A 26279-nucleotide genomic window follows, 5' to 3' on the forward strand; every position below is an offset into this window, starting at 1 on the left:
TAAACACACGTTAATATTTTATTGACAAAATGAGAAACAAAAGTCAGGTAACAATATAGCAGCAAAAATTGTTTTAACCTAGAAAAACAGTAACATAAATTATTCCCAATGTGTTTTGAAAGGTGCTTTTGAATCTTAATTATCTTTTGGTAAATTGATTGATTGAACTTTTATGCTGCCCCTCTCATTAATCTTAACAGAATTGAGCTTTTCTGTCTTTTGTTTTTTGAGAGATTTTGAAAGGCTGAAGAGCATTAAGTAGAAGGAACATAATGTGAATACAAGTCATTTTGCAAGACAATGTTCTTATATAAAACTTGAGAGGTAGCTGAAGCAGTAAATATTTTTATGAGTTGCCTACCATTTCATCAGAAAATGTATTTAATGGAGATACTATATCTATATAGACTTAGTTTCTCCATTAAATACATTTTGATTGTGATGAAGTTAGATGTAATCTGATGTACATTTAGTTGTGAGTCAAACCCACTGAAATCAAAAACATGCAGAACAAATCCAAGCAGAATTGGACTCTATTGTGTGGTACTGCTGGAATGTTTACAGAACTATAAACCAACCCATTGCACTTACGATTTTATATTAAACAGTGGCTGGAAAGTGAGCTTTGTGAGAGCTAATAAACATTCTGTTTTGGGGTAAAATTAGAGGATTCTTCAAATCCCTTCATTATTCTTATATTGTTGATGCTGGAAAAAGTTTTCAATGGCAGAGATCTAGCAAACTAAGCCAAACCAACCTATTGAGATCATAACCAGATGGCTGTTCCCTTCAGATCAAGGGGGCAATTTTTAAAAAATAGCCAACAATCTTTGCATGAAACAGTGGAATATTTCTGTAGCTAAAGTATCTGAAAGGAAGAGAAATCCCTGGTATTGATAATTAATTAAGAGAAGCACCGCATGTGCACAACTTTCCAAACCACAAAAAATATAACAGATCTATGGAAGTAGTCCAAGAATAAGGCCTATAATCTTTCAGATATTGCTAGTTATAACTTGCCAGCAGTTTGTACATCTAGGAGGGAAAAACATGCTCCTTTATGCATCAGAAAATTCAGTTTTAAGCAATGAAAGAAAATCTTGGGGAATGAATTGTAAATTGATGGCTTCCACTTCAACTAGAGCAGTGTTTCCCAACCTTGGCCATTTGAAGATGTGTGGACTTCAATTCCCAGAGTTGAAGTCCACACATCTTCAAACGGCCAAGGTTGAGAAACACTGAACTAGAGTAATATTTAAAGTTTCAATACTATATCCTGAATTTAATGTACATACAAAAGACACCAGAAAACACTCTCTTCATCCCAACCCAATACCAAGCATCCTGTTTCCATTTTTATAAAAAGTAGTTGATGTCAGCAACCTGAACAATAATGGGAAATGAAGGCACTTATGAAATATCTGATGCAGAAGAATGATTCTGTCTTTGATATCTTACACCAAGATAATTCCCCTTTGTGTGTAGATGATACAGTCCTTGACTTAACCATTCATTCAATGACCAAAGTTACAATGGCACTGAAAAAGGTAACATGACCATTTATCATATTCTCACTGCAGCATCCCCATGAGCACATGATCAAAATTTGGCCATTTGGCAACTGTCATGTTTATAAGTTTTAAAAATGCAGTCTGTGTAAGCAGCCGTGCAACCTGCAATTGCTTCCATTGGTTACTCGTATTCATTCCATATGCAAAGGGTCCTCAACAGGTACATTATTTATTTCATAGTACATTGTGCAGTATTTTACAAATCAGTATCTCACCTATTTTCTTTTTTTAAATGAGACTGCTCTGAAATGCATCACAATGTAGACCTAATCAAGAGGCCTTAAGGGAAACAAGGAACACACTTCAGTACTTGAATACTACTGTACAATTGCCACAAATACACAATTCTCTTTCTCTGATTGAATATTTGTAGCTCAGCATTGAAATGAGGTGCTTTCTGAGCTTGGATGTTTTCTTGCAGATGTTTCATTACCCAAATTAGGTAACATCGTCAATGCTAGGACTGATCAGTGATAACACTAACAAAGTTAGCCAGTTTGGCTTATGAAATGTTTGCGAGAAAATAACCAAGGTCAGAGTGCACCAAAGACCCCTCATTCTGTTTCTCTGTCTGAAATGAAAAACTGGAACACTGGAATAGAAGTGAAAACACAGGAATACATGTTTTACAGCATACCATCTGCGCCAACAAGCTTGTTCTTGAATACCGATGGCTGAACCAATGACACTAGCTTTTGACTTATGACATTAATTGAGACTGATTTTGGTTGCAAGTTGTGATCATCATAAAGCAGGTTATCACATAACTGATTGATTTTATTACTTCTTTTGTGACAGTTGTTAAGTGAATGCAGTTGTAAAGGGAATGGCATGGTCATTAAGTGAACACTACAGTTATTAAGCAACCCTGTTCTTTCCCAATGTCAACCCCCCAAAATAAGACGCACACCACCAGATTTAATATTAAAAGCTTACTACTAATACGTCTTAGGAGTTTTGAGTCTCTTCTAAAAGAAAGTAAAATCTATAAAGTCTTCACCACAATTCTAATAGTGTCTTAGCAGCTGGCCAGAGTCCCAAGAATAGGTAAAATAGGTAATTACTTGATTATAGCACAGTTCCTTACCATAGACTTACAGAGGTTGGCTGGAAGCCTGGAGCTAATTAATATAGACAAGAATATGGTTCTTTTAAACAATAGAAGACAATAGAGGCAGCAAGAGTCTAAAACGAAAGTGTTGCCCTCTGTACCGAAGCATCGTGTGACCCCCACCTTAAATAGCCTGAGGGCATGGCCCAATAGCCAGCAGTACTACTCATGAGTAAGGCTCCTCCTGAGTAACCACTCTTGCCTTCTATAGGTCCTGCGAGTCCTAGCATCAAGAAGAAGCTCCTCCTCCTGAATCACTCATCTCAGGAGGTGCAGAAGGCCCTGGTTGCTCTTTAGCTTCTGACACCATTCCTCTTTGCTCTCAGGCTCGTGTATTAGGAACACAGGCCACTTGTACCATGCCATCACTGCCTCTGGTTCCTCTGGATCCATTGCTGGTAGCACAGGACGCTAACGGGCCACAACAAACCCACTGTTCACTATGGGATATTTTTTGCTGGAAAATTAAAGAAAATGGAAAAAAACATGTTGAATATGGGAGGCTGCAAATGGCTGTAAATGTACCTGGTTGCCAAACAGCCAAAATGTAATCACAGGACTGTAAGGAGGAAGTCACACATAAGACTCCAGGTTGCAAGTCCCTTTTTTCAGGATCCACTGTAACTTCCAATGGTTGCTAAGTCACTAGTCATAAGTCAAGGACTACCTATATAAAACCTATCCTAAGAAATCTACCCAGCCAATTGTTTGGTTGTGATTGATTAACCAAGTCTTGGATTCTTTGCTTGAACATCAGTATTATTTCCAACTACAAATTGCTGTGAAAATGATGTTATGACTATTTTATAAACAGAATATTCTCAAATTCTCAATACAGGAGAGCCAGATGCCTGAATGTTAAATCTAAACTAGTCTGATCTGCTTAGCCATTAAATTCACTAAAGCGCTGCATGTGACTGAAATACTGAAAACCCACAGCCATTGTGGACTGTATTACACAAATACACCATTCCAGGTATGCAAAATTCCTCACGAAATACAGGTTCCCAGGTGATTTGTTGCTATTTCTTCCAAGTTGCTTTTTCCACAAAACCAAAAGGCTTTCAACCTTGGACTCCAGAGGAAATGTTCGTTATCCTTTCGCTTGATCCATGAAAGATATTTGAGGGCAATTCCTTTCATTTGCAAGTATGAACGTCCGTCACAGTCTCACATCTTCTGCAGCGTACATAGCAACACCACACAAATTTGCACTCGCATCTCTCCACGTGCCTGACCACCTGTGTGTTATATCCGCGGCCACAGCAGAGGAGGTTGCATCCATCCGGTCCGGCTGATGTCCGGTTGCATTCCCTCCCTTGGGTTCCAGAGACCCCCAGTTTGCGATCTTCCATACAGTAGTTGGGCGATCTGTTGATATAGAGCAGGTCCTCTTTCTGGATTGGGATGGTGCTCTGGCTTTTTTCTTTCCTGCGTATTTTTCGTCTTCGCCTGTCAGCAATCTGGATACTGTTCTCATACTTTTCTTTTAAAAAGCTGCCAACTTTTGCAAAGGATGACATGGTTCTCCAGCAGGTTTTCAGAGCACAGGAACCAGATACGCCGTGACAGCGGCAGTCGACGGACATCAGTTTTGCTACTGCCTGGAGGAAAAAATGAAAGCAAAGCACAATCAGAAAGGGTCAACTCTCCTCTTAGTTCGCACACCAGGAGAGGATTCCCATTCCCACCTCTACCAATGCACTGTGCATGCAGCTTCGCTTCTCCTGCGTCCCAGCATGTTTTTGCTTCTGCCACAGGAAGCGAAATCTTGCAAGGGAATGTGCGCATGCGTGAGAATTTGATTTTTTTTCCTTCCGCGCATGCACAGAAGCAAAAAATCGCCAAAATCACACACACACACACGCACATCCCCTGACAAGGTTTTGCTTCCCGCGCATGCGCAGAAGCAAAAACACACTGGGATGCACATGTGCACACGCAGGAGAACAGAAGCTGCATGCGTAGTGCAACTTCCGCTACCGCATGCGCCATCCTCATCCGTACCAGTAGCAACCCAATACCATCGCACCCCAAGCATATTCCAAAGCATTTAAGTCTTTCTTTTTAATTTAGAAATTGTTTATATGACAGAAATACTGAATACAGTTTTCATATGGACCAAAAGACTGGTCTATTTTTAACTAGTCTAGGCCAGTGTTTCCCAACCTTGGCAACTTGAAGATATTTGGACTTCAACTCCCAGAATTCCCCAGCCAGCATTTGCTGGCTGGGGAATTCTGGGAGTTGAAGTCCAGATATCTTCAAGTTGCCAAGGTTGGGAAACACTGGCCTAGGCAACAGCTTGTTTCTTCAGCCATGGAATATGTTATAATGAACAGGGGACAAAATGGCAGCAGCTTGTGTATGCATCACCAGCTTTAGACACTTTGTAAGCAATATGGACGGGATAGTTTCCTGCTCTCATTAAATCACACAAAATCCCATATACACTGGCTCTCTGGTAGGAGCCTCCCAAAAATTCAAAGGTACAAATTTCAGACACACACTCGTTTCAAAATTCAAAACAATGTTCTTTATCCCAAAATCCAAAATAAACTAAGCACTCTTTTTGTATTGCAAAGAGCACTCATCCCAAAACAACCGGGTAGTCTGTACAAGTTCCCTTAAGCGGTCATTAAGTACTTAGCTAGCAGCTGTGAAGAAACTTCACACCCCTTCTTCTTCCAACGAAGTGAGACACACACACACACACACGTTGCTCTGCTTTGGTTTCAAAGGCGTGAAAAATCAACAAAGTCCAGAAAACAGCAACACAGGATTCCTGAAGAATTGTGATCAGATACTCTTCCACAACGGCCAAATCCACACACTGCTATTTATAGCAGCAGCCCTAATTACTGGAGCCCCACCCAAACACAGGTGGCCTCTCTTATCTCCTGTAATATGTCCTTACTTGGTCTCTTCTATGCATAATTCTGCGCTTGCATGGGTCCAAGACATATTCATCCGAATCAATGGAAGATAATGGAGATTGACTGCCTGGGCTGTGTGCCAAGCCCCCCTCTTCCAAGTCACTCCCAACTTCTTCGTCCGAGGAAACTAAACTCTGAACTGACTCTGTTGGCAATAACACAGGCCTATGACATGTTGAAGTTTCCCCTGCATCCACCTCCACATTCCCTGGGGCAGGAGCTGGGCCAGAGCCCACCACAACACACCGTATAGCAACTGTATCTTGGCTCTGAAATCTCAAGCGAAAGGTGGTCTGTATGTACCATTTTAATAGCCTTTACTGCAGTTCCTGGAACCATTCAGATTCCTCTATGAATAAAGAAGGGCCAGGACATCCACATTGACTCTATAAGGAAAAACATATGGATGATTTGTGCAGAAAACCAGAGATGATATTGAAGGATGAATGAGGCAGAATGTGAGCAAAGCCCCCCAAAAAGGAAAAGGAAACATAACAGGATCTCCCCCTTGTTCTTTTTGGTATAATAGGGAGAGAAGGAAAATAATCTCAGGTTTTCTGTTACTCTAGTCCAAGGGTGTCAAACTCAATTTCATTGAGAACCGCTTCAGGGTTGTGTTTGACCCTGGAGGGGGGCCTGGGTGTGTGTGGCCAGGATGGGTGGGTCATTTCAACGTCACTTGTGTCAGATATACCAATAAAAATACTTTTGGCTCGGAAGGTCTCCTGCAATTCTCTGCCATCAAAAACAGAGCTCCGGAGGGCCGCATGAGCAGGTCCTTAACCTTTTCCAGGTCAGCCCCGCGGGCCAGATCTAAGCATCCCGGATCCGGCCCACAGACCTGGAGTTTGACACCCTGCTCTAACCTGTAACAGTACTTTAAATCAGAGTTCCAATATTTCTTGTGAGATAATAGCCTTTATTGTCATTGTACATCATGTATACAACGAAATTGGTCAAATATTTGACCAACTTTAAAGAATTGACAACTTCCCAGTACTTTCAGACTGTACGTACCTACAAATATATCTGGTTTCTTCAAATTTTAACTTCCGCACAGAAAGTGCATTATCTTCAGTGCAGCCCATTCTGAAGGGCACTCTGATAGAGAAAGCTTCTTTAATGGAAATTCAGTTGTTACTGAATTATAACATTCAGTAGACCCAGCCACCATGTTCAATGGTAAGGGAGACTAGGATTTGTAATCCAGTAACATCTCAAAGGCTCTCCATTTTCATTTGCCCTGGTAGAGCTGAACATGGAGAGCAAACAGATAAAGTATCTATGATTGCATGAACCCCAAATTCACACAGGACCTAAATAAAAGAAACATGTAACTTCCTTTCATTAGTATTCATGGATACATGGGAGAGAAGAATGGAGTGGAAAATATTTGAACCCATACCAGTCTTCCTGCTTCATTATTATGCAGGTTCATGACCATTAATCCATTTCTATCTTTTCTGGAGATGTTCTGCGTTGGACCATCTAAGAACTTTCTGCTCAACCACATTCCATACTGGATATCATCAGAACATCCACCCCATTGCCAGCCTTCTCTGGCTGAGCCACCGTTTTGTAACATGGAATCACAGGCGCAGTCAGTCAGGTTTCCTGTGCTGCATAAACGTGTCACTGAGTGCACTAGGCCAGCTGCCATCACAGCATAGATAAATGCTGTTTCTTTGGTACCTACCAAAAAGAAAAAGGATTTATTAAAAATATCAGCAGTATGTTCTGTGATTAATCGTTAAGGCTAACATGCAACTAAGAATTGGACCATCTAGTTTCACTCAAGAAAATCAGTTTTATCTGAGTCAATCCAATCCAATCAATGAACAACTTAATTTAAATCTGAGCCATTAATGGGACCAATATTATGAAACACTATAACTTTTGTTCGTGTTCCACAATTTCTTCAGAAATGAATATATATACTGCTCAAAAAATAAAGGGAACGTTCAAATAACACATCCTAGATCTGAATGAATGAAATATTCTCATTGAATATTTCATTTGCACAACTATTCCATTTACACAACAGCATGTACAATTGATTATCAATCAGTGTTGCTTCCTAACCGGACAGCTTGATTTCACAGAAGTTTGATTTACTTGGAGTTATATTCTGTTGTTTAAGTGTTCCCCTTTTTTTGTTTTGTTTTTTGAGCAGTGTATTTACATGCCTTCATTTGGATGATCCAAGTTGTCAGATAGCATCACTTTGCTCCTGGGCTAATGAGAACTGATCTAGCTTGGCCAACATTAATGCAAGAGCTCAGGCTTAAGCCATCCAAAGGACTTCCCAATCACCAGTGCTGACAACTAAGAACCTACCGCTGTTCAACTCATAGCCAAAGATGGAGAAAGCAGGAGACGCGGAGATGGATGAAGGATTAGTGGACAGTGCAGGAACTATATCCGGAGACAGTAGGCAGTTCCACCGCTCATGTCTGAATTGGTTCTGGCATTCACGGATGCCCAAGAGTGCTCCTTCTCGGATGCTGTGCAGGAGGTAGGGCTTCTTCTTGCACAGGTCCTTTTGGTGACCGTTCAGCGGCAGGTTACCACAACCCAATTTCTCTGGGACACCAAAGGAGGCAATACCCAGCCACCTGCAAAAGCATCCTGGGGGTGAGACCCAAATACCATGTTTTTCATCTTATGCTAACAGACAGAAAGGATGGCCCATAATGTAACCTATACAATTAATAACTACCATAGCTCCACAGAGTGATGACGATTGGAAAAAATAAAGAGCCACCATCATCCAAACACATGGAGACAAAGGAGCAGAGACTGATGATGGGCATATTAAGTTGATACTCGCTTTGCCAGTAGTTAATAAGATTAATTATATGCTAAGAATCAGGATCCTGGGAACCATAAGGTATTTCTTCAGTGATTTCAAAATCTCAAAAATAATTGAGAGGTTTACATGTGTACAGATGTAGGGAAAAAATGTAAAAAGAATAATATCCAAGATACCATAAATTTCAGACTCATGCCTAAAGTTACATTTCATAAACACTTTTTGCAGGACTCTAAACTTTTCAATCTTTTCCATGCTTTTAAACATCCAAAGCTGGTGACAAAATACCTTTAAACCTACAGTAGCTGGGACATATTAAAATAGTAACATTCGCACAACAATTTGTTTCTAAATAACATCAGATAGCACAAAACAACAAGTTGTGGTGGAATATCCATCAATATAGTTTTATTTCATAATAAAAAAAGATTAAGGGGCCCAGGATTCTGAGTGTGTGTGTATTTTTAAATAAGGTTGTTATTCTGGTACAATTGTTGGGAATAATGCAGAGTTTTATTATATTTATAACACACACATGCCTTTAAACGGCCCTTGGGCCTTCAGGAAATATAGTAAGGACAGATCTAGCCAATGTTTTGGGCTACTTTCACACAACATTAAAGTCCTGGGGCCATTGAGCAACAGCATCTCGCTCCGACCTAGAAGTGATGAATGTTTTTTATACATTGTTTTATATTATTTTTAATTTTGCTGTAGGCCACCCAGAGTCTGAAAGGAGTTGGGCGGTTTATAAATGTAACAAATTAAATTAAATTACTCACTCAGATCTCTCTCTCACTCACACACACACACACACCATTTAGACCATCAGAATCATAATGTAAATAAGCAACTGGCCATTTATTTAGTGAAATAAAATAGGCAATACATTCCCTCAGGTTTGGTTTTGTTCAAGCTGATCTATAACTTCGTGAAAACTGTGTCCTCATTTAAAAGAAATCTTCACACCATATACGGTATTTTCTTAACATCTCAAATTCATTACATTGACTCAGACTATAGCGCAAATAGCACTAAAGAGGCTCTATTTTTTAAAAAAAAATCAGCTAAAAGATTTCAACGTGCCATGGGTTTCTTTTCCTTTTGGAGGGATTTCAAAACCTCTTGGATAGAAAAATAAAAAGTGACCTGTCTTTTAACATTATTAGGAACCATCATCATCCCCATCCCTTGAGCCTTATTAAGGGGAAGGACATTTGTATTTTTGCTGTGAGCTGACCTAAGTCCCTAGGGCAGTGATGGCGAGCCTTTTTTCCCTCAGGTGCCGAAAGCGTGTGTGCACACACTATCACGCCTGCGCGAGTGCCCACACCCATAATTCAATGCCTGGAGAGGGCAAAAATCGCCTCCCTTCCCACTGGAGGCCCTCTAGAGGCCAGAAACATCCTGTTTCTCAACTTCTGGTGGGTCCAGTAGGCCTGTTTTACACCCTCCCCAGGTTCCAAAGGCTTCCCTGGAGCCTGGGGAGGGCAAAAACACCCTCTCCCATCCCTCCAGAGGCCCTCCGGAAGCCAAAAAACGCCCTCCCAGAGCCTCCATGCGAGCCAAAAATCAGCTGGCCGGTGCACACATGTGCTGAAACTGAGCTAGGGCAATGGCTTGTGTGCTGGGAGATATGGCTCCACGTGCCACCTGTGTCATCCAGGTTCGCCATCACTGCCCTAGGGTGATGGGCGGCATAGAAATAGAAGTAAGTAAGTAAGTAGGCAAGTGCTGAAGGTAAGTAACTAACTAAGTAAGGTAAGTAAGTAAGTAGGTACCTAAGTAAGTAAGTAGGTAAGTAAATAAGTAGGCAAGTAACTAAGCAGGTAAGTTTAAGTAGGTAAGTAAGCAGGCAAGTAAGCAGGCAAGTAAGCAGGCAAGTAAGCAGGTAAGTAAGTAAGTAAGTAAGTAAGTAAGTAAGTAAGTAAGTAAGTAAGTAAGTAAGTAAGTAAATAGGCAAGTAAATAGGCAAGTAAGTAGGTAAATAAGTAAGTAAGTATTGGGATCGAACAGGCTCATCGATGATATTTTGAACCCAAATTATAGGACGCGCAGGAAAAGCAAAGCCTCACTTGCAACGCTTTCACCCAAGAATAATAACATAATTGCTTAAGTCCGTGGGCAGAAATCTCCTTCACTGGGTATTGCTATATACAGTACATATTATGCAGACCCGGGAGATTCAAAATCTCCGCTTCCTCCCATGCCCGGCTCCGGCCAGCCAGTCCATTCTACTCACATCCAGTTGGTGTGGGAACCGCAGCGGCAGACCTCCCACAGCACCGCCGTCCACAGCACGTACAGGCGAGGCAGTCCCAAGGGCGCCCCTTTCTCCATAGCCGACGCATGGAGCTCCTCGGACAGCCAAAGCGTCGCCTCTCGCAGAGGCAGAGACCCGGGGATCGGGATCCGGCCGAGGCTGCGCCCTTCCTCGCTTCGCACGTTTGCGGGGCGGATTCAGGTGCAACTTTGGGTTAAACGCCACGAGGATCCGCCCGAGCTAGGGGTCCAGCCGCGCCAGCGCCTCGCTCGAAGGTGAGAAAAGTTGCGCCCGACCGAGTTTCTTTATTTCTTTCAGGGTGCTGAAAGAAATAAAGGTGCTTTCCCCCCACCCCTGCTCCCTGCTCGCTGGTTCATTGGCTAAAGAGAATTCATGAATATGCAACGTTGCTCTGATTGGTTGGGACGGGTTGTGCACGCGACCATAATAATAATAATAATAAAACTAAGACTTGCGGGTCCGCTGTGCTTTTGGGCTCTCCGGTCCCGTTGCTGGGCGCCTTTGCTGAGAGTCGGAAGGGCCAAAAGGCGCTGCTGGCCACGGATGTTGACACCGTGCAAGGCCAAACAGCGAATCAGGCTGTGCTATCTGCTTTTTTTTTAATTGCTTTTTATCTTTAAACATGTTATTTTAGTACAGATCTACATCCAATTTCATGCATTGTTATTGGTTGTTAATATACAGCATTTCATATAGCTGCTCTGAGTCCATTTTAGGTTGAGCGGCATACAAATACAATAAATAAATAAAATGTTTACATATCATTGTCTTAACCTTACATTGTCTCACAATCCTTCCTTCCTTCTTCTTTTTTTTTTAGAGCAGTGGAACCATTTAATCCATATTTCTTTTAAAAAAAGAAAATATAATCTTTATTGAAGATAAATAGGGGGGGGAGATACATAAAGCAAAAGGACTATGCAAATGTATATGAATTTGAGTATACAGTTATAAGTCAAAGTACACACATATATATAAAAGGGAAAAAACTAAGGAAAAGGAAGAGAAGGAAAGAAAATGGAAGATGAAAGAGAAAGAAGGTAAAAGAAGGGAGAAATGAAAGAGAAGTGAAACAAGAAAGAAAAGAAGGGGTGAATTCATATCTATAAATTTATCAGCTGTCACAAATAATGTCAATTTATCTGTTTAATCCATATTTAATATTTAACCATTTAATCCATATTTCATAGTATTCTGAATTGTTTTGTCTTTTAAGTTCAATAGTCAACCTATCCATCTCAGCACACCTATATATTTTGTCTATCAACACATTGTTCAGTGGAGTTTTGTTGTCCTTTCAATATTGGGTATATAATATGTAACAGTAGATATCCACATTCGGTAGATAGTATGTTTTTTAGATGCTATTTTCTTATTATTCCTAACAAGAAAAATTCTGCACTATATTCTATTGTTCTTTCCGTGATTTGTTGTAGCCAATTATGTACTTTTTTCCAGTAACGTTTTGCTTCAGGGCATAACCACCACATATGAAAGATCTTTTTTGCATTTCCAACAAGCCGAATTTGTGTTTGGATATATTTTAGCCAGTCCAGCAAAACTATTATAATACATTTCGAAAGAGAACATTTTGGGGGTGGAATTGTAGGAGGATATGAAATGAGCGGTGAATACATTACACAGGTTAAGAGTTCAATCCTCTCTCCTAGGGTGCAAAGAAAAAAAATATCTACCCTGCATTCCATGTAGTGTCAGGAAACAGTGTTAACAGAGTCCTAAAAGAGGGGTGGGGTTAGTTATAAGGGAATATGTAGGAGATGACATTCTACAATTCCAAACACTCTCTATAATATTCATTTCTTCTGATTTCATGTTTTTGTGTCATATTTTTGCTTCTATGTAATTTAAGTAATAGTGGCATCATTCATGAGGCATAGACAGTAATTTGACTACAGGCCTGTATAAATGAGAATAAAACATAGGCTATAATAACAACAAAAGTTGGTAACCAGATTACTGTACTGCAATATAGTTAAGTACAGTGATCCCTCGATTATCGCGAGGGTTCCGTTCCAAGACCCCTCGCGATAATCGATTTTTCGCGATGTAGGGTTGCGGAAGTAAAAACACCATCTGCGCATGCGCACCCTTTTTTCATGGCTGCGCATGCGCAGATGGTGGAGTTTGCTGATCTGCTCGGCAGCACAGCAGCAGCGAGCAGACGAAGATCGGGGTTTCCCCGCCGCCCACGCAAAGGGGAAACCCCGATTCGGCTCCTCGCTGCCGCCGCGCTGCCGAGCAGATCAGCTGCTGGGTGGCCGAAGGAACCTTCCCTGGGTCTTCCTCGCTGATGCCCCCGCTCGCCCGCCCGCCCACCGCCCGCCCGCCGCCCGCCGCCCGCCAGCAAGAGGGGGAGAGATAGAGAAAGAGAGAGAAGGAAAGAAAGAGATGAGAGAGGGAGGAAGAGAGTGTGAGAGAGGAAGAAGCAAGATAGAGAAAGAGAGAGAGAAAGAAAGATGAGAAAGGAAGGAAGAGAGTGACGTCATCGGGTGGGAAAAATCGCAATATAGCGTTTCACGAAGAACGAGATCGCGAAAATTGATGGATCACTGTACTGTATATTATTATCTCTTTTATTCATTAAACATGAAACTCAGTTAACTATATATTTTAAAAAGTGTCACAAATACTACTGACTGGTGCTAATGGTCAATACGGGTTGCTGCCAGCATCCTAGGTATCAACCAAGTATCTTCTTAAAATATATGATGTTCCGAGTAGTGTGGTTTTTTGCAGTTCTGCTGGTGTTATTTGCAGGAAGCTTCAATTTCTTGATGTGTTATGTGAAATTCATGGATATGATTGTCACGCTGAGAATTGCCAGCCAACAGAGACTTTCCTTAGTTAAAGTGTTGCTGTGTTTCTTTATTTGCTCTGATCACACCCCCTCTTACATCACTCCCACAATCCTTATCTTTCTCTGTTTCCTATATATATATCCGCTTACTTATGTGAGCGAGCACATTCTAATCTAACCTTCTTGTGTGCTTGTAGCCATGTTTTTTGTTAGAAGCTGCTTGATAAAGCGCAGCTGGCTCAATGAACTTTTTCTGTTTATAAAATAAAGTTTGTTTTCACTATGGTGCCTGCCTGCTGAAGTCCTGCTTTAAAATCCATCCCCAACATGGTAGCAGAGGATGGTTCGTTTATTTTTATTTTTAATTTAATCAGGCTGATATGCCTGCTAAGAAACGGCGGCAGCAAGCTTTTGATTTTTCTTCTTCTGAACTTCAAAGCATCATGCCGACTCCGTCTGAACATCTGCCGGGCCTCGCTCAAAGTAATTTTTCAACTCAGCAGACATCCATCGAACAGATAAGTGAAGTTACTAACTTGCTTAGTTTAACTGAGCCTGTAAATCAAATAGGTGAAGCAAGGGCAATTAGCCCACATTTTCAGGCAGAGATAGCTGTAAATCCTAGTTTACCGGAACAGCTAGGAGCGAAGCCAAAAGTTAAATTTCAACAAAGTTTCATGTCTAAGCCAACTTTATATGAGAGCAACCTTTTAGACGATGACATAGATATTCAAATTACTAAGTCCTTGGCAGATGATTTAAAGAATGATATTGCTGCAATACAAAAATGCTTATTAGATTTGAAACTGGATAATGAGTCAAAAGACCTCAGCCAGTCTGAAAAGGAACTTGCCCAGTTCTACAGCTCCCAAATTATTGACAAAGAAAACAAACTGAGCCGGATAAGAAGTGCACAAGTAGAATACTGTGAAGGGAAAATACATGACTCATTAAAATTGAAAAATATGGTCTCTGTTCCAAGACAGTCTGTTGAGGCCACGCATTTACCAGCATTCAAGGAACTAGATGCAGCACCACCCAGTGGCCAAATTGAGAAAACACCCAGTTTAACTTTTCCTCTGGGATTTGGCTCAATTCCAAGCCAGATCCAAAATGCGCCACCTGGTGGACAACTTAAGCAACTGCATCAAAATGTTGTTTTATCGCCAGAGAATTCAGGAGCGCCATCTAGTGACCGTTTGAAGCAATATAAGTTACCAGATGATCGGAGAAATGTTGATTCGGCGCAAATTCCACTTCAACCAGCTCAGCCATTATTGGCACCACGCCCTCAACTACAACAACAGATGCCGGATGCATTTCCAAGACAATTCTCTACCTTGTCACCATTGCAAGGTGAGTCTCAACTTCAAAATAATGGGCGAAATTATAAGACGTGGTTACACCAGATCACGCTGATATTAGCTGCAGAAGGGGTTGACACCATTGTATTCAACCCACCAAACAGACTCTGGACACAAGAAGAAAGAGCCTTAGATAGAAGAGCGACCATTTTGATTCTCATGTCTTTAGTTACAGATTTATCTATCAGATTCTCTCTTGCCAATACTGCAAACGCCGTAATTACCGCGCTCGATGAACTGTACCGTCCTATCTCTCCTGAGGGCACATGCCTGTTGTTCACTGATTTTTTTAATGCGAAATTACAACCTGGAGAGAAAATTGCTCCACACTTGTCGAAGCTCTTGGCGTTGCAGAAGGAATTGATCGAAAGAGGATACAATATTGACCATATACAAATGACTACTGCAATCCTCACGTCGTTAAATGAGGACTGGAAAGAAGCTATCACGAAGTGTCTTAGTATACCCATACCTCAACGCACTACAACCAGAGTTTGCCAAATGTTGACCGAAGAAGAAATCATTATGGAACGAATGCGGAAACCCAGATTCACTACTATTAGATCTCCAGTGAATCGTGGTTACCAACAAAGGAGTAACCAGTCTAGAAGATCAGATTTTCAACGCTCTCAATATCCTGCCCAGAATAGAGGAAGACGTTCCACAGGCAGTAGACGCAGAGGTTCCAGTACCTATAGGTCAGCTCAATGAGGTTCCGGAAGCGAATCACAATCAAAAATCAATACTGTGCTTCAGAAAAACGTTCCTGACTTAAATTGTGAGTACAACACAAAATGTTTATGGACTATAGATAGTGGAGCTGCTTTTCATATTACTCACCAAAAAGAACTTTTTACGGAATTACGTGAATCTGACATTAAGGAGGTGTATGGATTTTCAAAAAACTTATCCCGAGTCGAAGGAGAAGGAACAATCTACATAGATGAACTGGACCAGACGATTCCACGCGTTCTCTACATTCCAAATTCTGAAAGCAACATACTCAGCCTTCATCGCCTAAACAAAGACTTAGGCTACAAAGCAATGCTATTGAACTCTGATATCCACATGATTAGAAATGGCACTGTTGTCGCACATGCCATTCCGATTGGTGGTGTTTTCTACCTCAAGCCGAACTTTCATTCATTGGTAGATGTAAGTATGAGCGTTCCAAAACATGAAAGCGCAGGCCCAGAGAGAAAACCTGCTGCTATTATAAAATCAGAGGCTCATAAAGCCAATGAATCACAAGATGTTCCGCATAATGTTGCAAATGCTAAACCTTTACTAAAAAATAAACCTTTTCATTCTAGGTGCATCCACCGTTGGCATCGACGTTTGGGCCATGCTTCCTATGATGTATTATCTAAGATGCCTGAGTGCGTGAACGGTTTCAAAGTTGATAGTAATTGTCATATTTATCTTGATTGTTTTGTTTGTAATAAATCTAAATCAAAGGCTGCCCCCATTGCTAAACATGCCTTTCGTTTGTCTTCACGCATTTTCGATTTGGTTCATACCGACATTGTCGGTCCATTTCGGCCTACTAGGGGTAACAATAAGTATTTTTTAACAATTGTTGATAGTTTTTCTAGATATGGCTTTGTGTATCTAATGAAACAGAAATCAGAGACGTTTCAGATCTTTACAGACTTTGCTGCAAAGGTCTTCAATCAATTCGGTGTCCGTATTAGAAGAATCCAAAGTGATCGTGGTGGTGAGTTTATGTCTCAGCGATTCCAGAACTGGATGAGACGCAAAGGAATACGGCACCAAGCTTCAGCACCTTACACTCCGGCCCACAATGGGATAGCTGGACGAAGGCAAGGTGTTCTACAGACTATGTATCGCTGTCTCTTAGAAGACGCTGATCTCGATAATGCTTATTGGGGCGAAGCATTAAGGTATGCAAACTACCTTGTTAATCGTACTTGGAGCAGTGTGTTAAAACAAACTCCGTACTATATGTTTTATGGGAAGAAGCCTGACATTCAAAACCTTCACATATTTGGCTCGTATGCCATGGTTAACATTCCACTGGCTCAAAGAAAGAAGGGTGGTCCAGTGGCACAAAAATTGAGATTTATAGGTTTTGATGAAAGTTCCAAGTATTATAAATTTACTGACTCTAATTACAGAGCTATTGTTTCCAATTCAGCAAAATTTGAGGAAGATACAAATTGGTCCAGGATACACAGTAACGACACATCAGTTTATTTTCCTAAAGATGTTCAAGGTACAGCGCAACCTGACTCTCAGATAGATGTTCCAGATGTTCCAGTTGTCCCAGATGTTCCTGATGTACAGTCTTCATCAGTCGCAGATGATGTTATTAGCGATGTAAATGAAGATGGAGATGACCAAAATGAATGGACCACGGTTCTACGACGTTCCAAGAGAACCACAAAAGGAGTTCCTCCTCAGAGATATCAAGCGCAAGTAGCTCAAAAATTGTTTCCTGTTATTTGTAACAATGTTTTACTTCCTCCCGATAATTTTTATCAAATAAAACATTTACCTGAACCTGAACAGGAAAAATGGTATAATGCCATGCAAGCTGAACTTGACAGTTTAAAGAAATTGAAGGTGTACAAACATGTTGACCCTCCAGAACATAAGAAAGTTATTGGCACACGATGGGTCTATAGAATTAAGCGAAAGCCAAACGGTGAGGAACTATACAAAACTAGATTAGTAGCACAAGGCTACTCTCAGACTTTTCCTGATGATTACACCGATACTTATTCACCTACTGTCAGAAATGAAAGTGTCAAAATTGCCTTAACAACTGCCGCTGCCCTGAATTTAGAAGTTTTCCAGTTTGATGTTGAAACTGCATATCTGAATGCCGATCTAGATGAAGAAATCTACGTGAAAGGCGCACCCGGATTCCAGGACCAGGAAGGATGTGTCTGGCGACTGCAAAAGAGTCTATACGGATTGAAACAATCTGGTTTAATGTGGCATAGATGTCTAATTGACAAACTAAATTCAATGGGCTTTATTAAGTCCGACTCTGATCAATGCGTGTTTACAAAAGGGCAAGGTAATGTTTATGAAATTGTTCTTGTGTATGTTGATGATATTGTGTATATTGGTCCAAATCAACATATGAGTGAGAATTTTGCAAAGGGTTTAGCAAAACATTTCACACTAAAAAGCTTAGGACACATTCATGATTACTTAGGGGTTCAAATTCAGAAAACTAAGAAGGGGTTTAGTCTCTCACAATCAAACAAGATTGATCAATTGTTACAACAATGCAACATGGCTGATGCACACCCATGTCGGTCTCCAATGCAGACAGATTTTTATAGGTTGACATACCAAAATAGTCCTTTGTTTAAGGACCAAACACTTTATCGCTCAGTAATTGGGTCATTGTTATATATTAGTAGTTGGACAAGACCCGACATTTCACTTAGTGTGAATTTGTTGTCACGACACGTAGGCAACGCGACTGTATTTCATTGGTCATGTATAAAGAGATTGCTCAGATATATGAAGCACACGATGGACATAAAGTTGTTCCTGGAACCAGAACAAAACAAGTATCCTAAACTGATTTGCTATGCAGATTCTGATTGGGCGAGTGACATTGAAACTCGTCAAAGTACTTCTGGTTTCATAATGTTTTTGAATGGGTGTCCAATATATTGGAAAGTCAGAAAGCAGAGATTTATTTCTTGTTCCTCCACTGAATCCGAATATGCTTGTGTTTCTGACTGTTGCAATGATTTAACCAATGTTTCTGCTCTCATTACTAGTATCTGGGCAGAGCCAATGAAACCTATTGTCATTATGGAAGATAATATTTCAGTGAAATTCATTGCTGATGCTGAATATGTGGGAGCACGTTCACGGCACATTGATTTACGATATAAAAATGCGAGAAAATATGTGCAACAAGGATTCGTGACTCTACAATATGTGCCTTCAAATGAACAGATCGCTGATGTGCTGAATAAGCCACTGCCAGCTGACCAACACGAATACCTTTCTGAGAAACTGTGCCTGAAGTGAATCAAAGTCCCTGATGACTGCCAAAGAAGGGGTGTCACGCTGAGAATTGCCAGCCAACAGAGACTTTCCTTAGTTAAAGTGTTGCTGTGTTTCTTTATTTGCTCTGATCACACCCCCTCTTACATCACTCCCACAATCCTTATCTTTCTCTGTTTCCTATATATATATCCGCTTGCTTATGTGAGCGAGCACATTCTAATCTAACCTTCTTGTGTGCTTGTAGCCATGTTTTTTGTTAGAAGCTGCTTGATAAAGCGCAGCTGGCTCAATGAACTTTTTCTGTTTATAAAATAAAGTTTGTTTTCACTATGGTGCCTGCCTGCTGAAGTCCTGCTTTAAAATCCATCCCCAACAATGATACCAAGTGCTCCGATGACAATAGGTATCGCTGTTACATATTTCACCCATAGGCATGTAGTTTTGATGGCCAGGTCGCAATATTTTGTTATTTTTTCTAGTTCTTTTCCTTCAACTCTGGCATTTCCTGGTACAGCGATATCAATAAGCAGTACTCTTTAGCCCTCGACAACTGCGGCAGTGACATTCACAAGGCAGGGGAGCAGGTGGCGGCTCCTAAGCAGGCTCCAGGTTCAGGTGCGGCTCCCCCCCCCCCCAGAATCCCAGTGGGGGCTGTAATCAAATGGGAAATCCCGACGGTGACAGTCACAAGGCAGGGAATCCCGGCGGCAGTAAGAGAGTGCACGCGTAGTAAGGGTGCACACACAGTAAGAGAGCCTACACACCCGGGCTTGGGTTTGTAAGGTGAAAATAGTTCTTAAGACGAGGCAAACAAATCTTAAACCCCGGGTTCGTATCATGAAAAGTTCATATGAAGAGGTGTTCATAAGATGAGGTATCACTGTATGTAGAAATACATCATATACATACATGCACACAAAAAAAACATACCGTAATATGTAATTTACAGACATAATTTCTTATCTGTCTGTCAACATTTCTCTTAAAGAAAATCTGTGTTCTATCTATGGTAAAACATGAAGGACGAAAGATTACAGTTTCCTTTAGTTACAAGAATCTGAATTTCTGAGAACATTTAAAATGCTTCCCTTAATGTCTTTTGAGGAAGGCAATATTGAAGTACAAAATGAGATTTTTTAAAAAAATACAGATTATTAAATACAAGAGCTCATGTGTCATGTTATGGCTTGTCATTCCATGTGCTTTCTAGTTGTTTTTCTGGTGGGGAATGAGGAAACAGTATATAAATCCAGGTCTGTCAATAAGCTACTGTACAGTTGATCTACTGTACACAATTCTTTGTTTAATAAGGTTATGAAAACAAAGCCTAGAGCAAAAGAATTTTGCACATAAATATGGAGCTATGCACACAAATATCCAGCTATGATGGGTTGAGTCCATCAATGCATGTTCTGTAACTTGTCTGTCTGTCTGTCTATCTGTCTATCTGTCTATTATCTATCTATCTATCTATCTATCTATCTATCATCTATCTATCTATCTATCTATCTATCTATCTATCTATCTATCTATCTATCTATCTATTTTGTCAAACATGTACAAGAAAACCGGTATAAACATGGATAGGAACACAGGAAATGAGTACGAATAAAAGGGGACAGCAAGAAAGGGAAGGTAGGCTGTCAGCAGGATGTCACAGTACAATTATTTTTGTGACCTAAAGATGTTTTCAAGATGGTGGAGTGATCAATCACAGGATGAGCAATTTTTAGCAACTTTACAACTGTGGATTTCAACTTCCAACATGGTTGGTTCCTAAATTCGGGGAGATGAAGTCCACAGGTCATAAAGTTGCTATTGTTGCCCAGCCCTCCACCCCATCTATGAGAATAAAACAGGATGACACCCTCTCTTTTTTTTATTAAAACATAAACCAACCGAATCAATGCCCTGTTTTCTTCAAGATAAGACATCCCCTGATAATAAGCCCAATCAGGCTTTTCAGTGCACGGCAATAAGACCATTTCGGGGTTCAAGAAATATAAGACAGGTCTTATTTTGGGGGAAATATGGTACCTATATATTTTTTTTAATTGTGGTTTGTGAGTTAAAGACACACATGGTTAAAGTGGATCATTTATGTTATTATGCTGCTGATGTTTAAAATGGAGCAAAAATGCTTAAGGAAAGTATACCCTTCTGGAATTGGATGGCATGTATGTAAACACACAAACACACACACACACACAAATATATACATATACTGAATTTAAACATGCCTGGGAGAAACATATATCAATCCTAAGATAAAATACAGCAAATAGTATAAGGGCAGACTAGATGGACCATGAGGTCTTTTTCTGCCATCAATCTAAAAGGGAGACTAGTATAGATCTATTTCTAGCTTTTTAGAAACATAGAAACATAGAAGTCTGACGGCAGAAAAAGACCTCATGGTCCATCTAGTCTGCCCTTATACTATTTTCTGTATTTTATCTTAGGATGGATATATGTTTATCCCAGGCATGTTTAAATTCAGTTACTGTGGATTTATCTACCACGTCTGCTGGAAGTTTGTTCCAGCAGACGTGGCTTTCATCAGCTAGCCATACCCTTCCAGGATTCGAACCTGGGCTTTTGAACCTCTCATTTGCCTGACTAAGCTAGGCTTTTACTCTCTAAGTCACAGGTTTTCTTCCCTTTTATCAGCTGAGCCAGAGAAAGATTATACGTTTTTCTGTCGAGTCACCTGGTATACCCAAACATGGGAAGGAGCATACTGTTTCCTTGACAGGCAAAAGGAAGTACATTTTTACAGTTTAGCTATTCTAAATGAATTATAGATATTAATTCTCAATCTATTTACATCCACTTCCATGCTGATTAACTCTGAAAACTTTGAATTGCTCCCCTATCCCAATCTGTTACATCTAATTTTCACATCAGCCAGTTGTACTTTTTACAATGTAACTGGAACCCAGCCAGAGTCAGAATATTAGTTATTATTTGCCAATATTAGGTATTATTTGTCAATATTATTTGCCATGTTGTTAGCCTGATATAGTACAATGCTCCAAATGCAAAATGCAATATGGAAACCAGTCACATGGAAGTGCTAACTGGAATGTTTCAGCAAAGTATTAAAATGCTTTCATTTGAACTTTAAAAAGTTTGGGGAGATAGTATGCCACACAGGAAGGTTTCAGTGAAACCTTGATTAAGTTTGATTAAGTAAGTATATTTGAGGGTACATCAAATATACTTTGAGGGTACATAAGTCTCAAGATCCATTCCTTAATAGGTCAAAGGAACACTAAGAAAGTAAAATGCAAACTATTTGCATAGTTCATGATCAGAATTTACTATATTCTGTATACATTAGCACGTAGTAGATTGGTCTGCTCCAAATGGCACATATACTGCTTATTTTTATTTACAGTGTTTCTTTGACATCATGTTAAAATAATCTGTGTTAAATATGAATAAGAGATATTAATTTGCACACACACACACTTTTCTCCACTCCTACATTTTTTTTGAAAAACAATGCAATAACAAATAAAGGGAATGTTCTCACCACTATGAAGGAAAACTTCAGTTGCATTCTTGTGTGTAGTCAGGTAAGTAAACAGATGAAGTCTAAAGACATTTCTCAGCATGCAGATGAAAAAAAACCTATAGTGTGTTTATACTTGTGGTAACAACACCATTCTTTAGGACTTGGTTTCAAGTAATACCAAGGAACTTTGCAAAAGTAAAATTTTGACTTGCAACCCAGCACTCAGAAATAAACCCAGTAGAGTCTACTAGGGATTGGTCCCAGATAAATATATGTAAGAATTAAGGGGGTTTTGTATACTGCACTTCACTTAAAAATATATTCAAGTAGTATTCACAGTAGAGGTAGTCCTCAATTTGTGGGGTGTAAGGGGTATTCAGGGAGGGGTAGCACCTCTGATGTAGGAGAATGTCGTGTCGCTTTACGGCAACTCATTTTAGGGTAGCTTTTAGGGCAACTTGTTCACCTTTGGTCCCCACCTGTCACTCAGCTCTCTCCTGTGGCTTCCAGTAGTTATAGCATGCACAGTGGCCACACTCTGGACAACAGCTTTGACAGGCTGACCAAGCCAGGTTGAGCGTAGTCAATGCATCATCAACCTTCAATGAGATAGGGACTTGTATATCCTGAGCATATGGAGACAGAATCCAGCAGACTGAGCAGATGAAATCTACTAGACTTGGACTACGGTCATGAAGGTAGTCTCTGCAAGCTAAGAGTACAGCAAGTCACGAAAGAAGCCCTGGTCAACCACTGCACCCAGACCATCTCCAACTGCCTTGATTCTTGTCCTGCCATTGGAGCAAGATCAAATTGAGAAGAGAATTGCTTTTTTATATGCTAACATTTGTCAAATGTATTTTATTTGTAATTATAGTCTAATGTTTTCAGTGTCATAATATGACACCTGGGAAGTGGGGTAAGCAAAATAGTGATACCAGAGGCTAATAATTCTGGATAATTTCTGAGCAATAAACAGTCTGATGAAGATACAATATGTATACAACATGGTTGAAGACAGGGCCGCCATCAGGAATTTTGGGGCCCCATACAGCCTAAGTGTCTGGGGCCCCCTCCCTTCTTCCTTCCTTCCTTCCCTGTTTCTTTCTTTTTTCTCCTTTTGTTTTTCTTTTCCTTCCTCCCTCCCCATCCCCTTCCTTCCTTCCTTCCTTCCTTCCTCTTTCTTTCTTTCTTTCTCTTTCTTTCTTTTTTCTTTTTCTTTCTTTCCTTTTTCTCTTCTTTTTCTTTTCCTCCCTCCCTCCCTCCTTCCCTTTTAAATTTTCAAACTGTCTTCTCCATATTCCTGGCTGAGGAATTCTGAAAGCTGCAGTCAACTGGTCTTCAGCCATTGTCCAGCCCTGCACTACGGACCCCTCCCTCCACCCCCTGAAGAGGCCGGGGGCTTCTTTCCAAAGCCATTGGTAGTGATGCCAGAACCCCCTTCCCTGGGGATGGGAGCGGGGGGGGGGGCTCCACTGGTCTCCCTCGACAAGACCTTCAACAACACACCAGCCCTGCTAGGCAGGCCTCTTAGCCCCGCCAAAGAAATGGGAGTTAAGGAAGACCCCTACCCCCCACCTTGCCCCAAACACTGGCATTCTGCATAACCCATGCGGGGGCTTTGGCTTCCCCTCTGCAGAACAGAAGCTGGGGACCCCTCCCTCCACATACACCAGATCCCTATGGCCCATCCGAGGGCTGGCAAAATAGGTGTGCCCCCCCACCTGCTTTTCTCGCTCTCTCTCTCTCTCTTTCTCTCTCTCTTTCTCTTTTTATCTCTTTCTCTCTCTCCTTTTCTTTCTTTTTCTCTTTTTCTCTCCCTTTCTCTCTTTTTCTCTTTCTCTTTTTCTCTTTCTCTCCCTCTCTTTCTCTTTTTGTCTCTCTTTCTCTCTCTCTTTCTCTTTATATCTCTTTCTCTCTTTTTTCTCTCTCCCCCTCTCTTTCTCTCTTTCTCTCTCTTTCTCTCCCTCCCTCTCTCTTTCACTTTCTCTATTTCTTTCTCTCCCTCTCTCCCCTTCTATCTTTCTTTCACTTTCTCTCTTTCTCTCCCTCCTCCTCTCTTTCTCTCTTTCTCTTTTTATCTCTCTGTTCTCTCTTTTTTCCCCTTTTTATCTCCCTTTATCTCTTTTTCTCTCTCTCTTTGTCTCTTTCTATCTCTTTCTCTCCCTCCGTCTCTCTTCCTCTTTTTATCTCTCTCTCTCTTTCTCTCCCCCTCCCCCTCCCTTTCTTTCTATCCCTTTTTCTCTCTCTCTCTTTCTCCCACCCTCTCTCTGAAGTGGGGAGGGCCGGGTTGGCACCAACGGAGCTCAAGACAGGGTGCAAAAGCAAACTACAGTGATACCTCGTCTTACAAACTTAATTGGTTCTGGGATGAGGTTCTTAAGGTGAAAAGTTTGTAAGACGAAACAATGTTTCCCATAGGAATCAATGGAAAAGCGATTAATGCGTGCAAGCCCAAAATTCACCCCTTTTGCCAGACGAAGCATCAGTTTTTGCACTGCTGGAATTCCCCTGTGGCTCCCCTCCATGGGAAACCCCACCTCCAGACTTCTGTGTTTTTGCAATGCTGCAGGGGAATCCCAGCAGGGGAATCCCAGCATCACAAAAATGAGCACTTTGCTGGCAACGGAAGTCCAGAAGTAGGGTTTCCCAGCGAAGGGAGCATCAGTGAAATCGCAGCATCGCAAAAACACCGAAGTCCTCGAAACCCCACCCCTGGACCTCTGTGTTTTTGCGATGCTGCGATTTCACTGAGACTCCGCTCACAGGGAAACCCCACCTCCAAACTTCCGTTGCCAGCAAAGTGCCCGTTTAAACAGGTGCTTTGCTGGCAATGGAAGTCCGGAGGCGGGGCATCCCAGCGGCGGCGGTGGGTTTGTAAGGTGAAAATAGTTTGTAAGAAGAGGCAAAAAAATCTTAAACCCCGGGTTTGTATCTCGAAAAGTTTGTATGATGAGGCATTTGTAAGATGAGGTATCACTGTACTCTGCCGGCCCGGGCCTGGATGAGGCGAGCGCCCAGCTGCCCAAGCCTCGTTCCCCAACGCCTCCACCCCCCCGAAGGGGCTCCGACCTTTGCCAAGTGCTTTACTTTATTCTGGGAGGACCGCGCTGCCAAAGGCTCCATCAGGGCTTCGAGTCCTGGGCGCGCCTTTTTCTTGCGAATGAGTCCCGCTCCTGTTGGTTAGGCAGGCGGCCGGCAAGAGAGGGCCGGTACTGCGCCTGTGCCAGGGGGCCGGCAAAACCGGGGGGCCCCCATTTTTAAATTTGGCCGGGCCCCTGACGGCCTATCGGCGGCCCTGGTTGAAGATGACTATTATTAGTCAGAAATCTTGGGTTGCCCTTTATAGATGTCTTAAGTTCTTAATCCGTAAATGAGTCTGAGCAGACACTCTGATGCCATCTGAAAATATTCTGATGCATGGATATAAAATATCAAGACATTGCTGTGCATTATCCCTAAAAAGATTCAATAAAATCAGTGTGGCCATATTGTTTCACAGGATGTTTAGGTTACAGCTCTTCATCAAGATGCTCTGCAACTCAATATGGGTGAGAAAACAAGTAGTCCTCAATTTACAACAGTTCATTTGGCACCTGTTTGAAGTTACAACAACAATGAAAAAAATGACTTTTCACACTTACAACCATTACACATGATCAACATTTGGATGCTTGGAAACTGACATATATTTATGATAGTTGCAGTGTCTTGGGGTCATGTAGTCAGCTTTTGTGATTTTCTGACAAGCAAAGCCAATGAGGAAGCCAGATTCAATTAACAACCATGCAACTAACTTAGAAATTGCAATGATTCACGTAACAAATGTGGCAAGAAAAGTTATTGAATGGTGCAAACCTC

General features: G+C 41.1%; 1 protein-coding gene and 1 long non-coding RNA gene across 2 annotated transcripts in view; one reads left to right on the forward strand and one right to left on the reverse strand.

Moving 5' to 3' along the window:
- Nucleotides 1–10995, reverse strand: WNT16 (Wnt family member 16). The gene is made up of 4 exons (XM_070755457.1): nucleotides 10673–10995; nucleotides 7956–8233; nucleotides 7024–7310; nucleotides 1–4286 (listed from the first exon to the last, which is right to left on the reverse strand). The coding sequence occupies exons 1-4, from the start codon at nucleotides 10768–10770 to the stop codon at nucleotides 3822–3824; spliced, it is 1128 nt and encodes a 375-aa protein (XP_070611558.1). The 5' UTR covers nucleotides 10771–10995; the 3' UTR covers nucleotides 1–3821.
- Nucleotides 10685–26279, forward strand: part of LOC139169398 (uncharacterized) — a 20230-nt gene continuing 4635 nt past the window's right edge. Inside the window, exon 1 of the long non-coding RNA XR_011559467.1 lies at nucleotides 10685–10968. This is a non-coding gene — a long non-coding RNA (uncharacterized lncRNA). The remainder of the gene's footprint in view (nucleotides 10969–26279) is intronic.

The sequence above is a fragment of the Erythrolamprus reginae genome, chromosome 6 (assembly GCF_031021105.1).
Source record: "Erythrolamprus reginae isolate rEryReg1 chromosome 6, rEryReg1.hap1, whole genome shotgun sequence".
In the NCBI taxonomy this organism is placed as follows: domain Eukaryota; kingdom Metazoa; phylum Chordata; class Lepidosauria; order Squamata; family Dipsadidae; genus Erythrolamprus; species Erythrolamprus reginae.

What these genes read in the sequence shown, in the direction of transcription:
- WNT16 (XM_070755457.1), bottom strand. Translation starts at nt 10,770, where the DNA reads ATGGAGAAAGGGGCGCCCTTGGGACTGCCTCGCCTGTACGTGCTGTGG. An exon ending in GGTTCCCACACCAACTGGAT is followed by an intron (nt 8,234 to 10,672) that starts GTGAGTAGAATG and finishes ATGCTTTTGCAG; the next exon opens with GTGGCTGGGTATTGCCTCCT. An exon ending in TGGCTATGAGTTGAACAGCG is followed by an intron (nt 7,311 to 7,955) that starts GTAGGTTCTTAG and finishes TCTTTTTGGTAG; the next exon opens with GTACCAAAGAAACAGCATTT.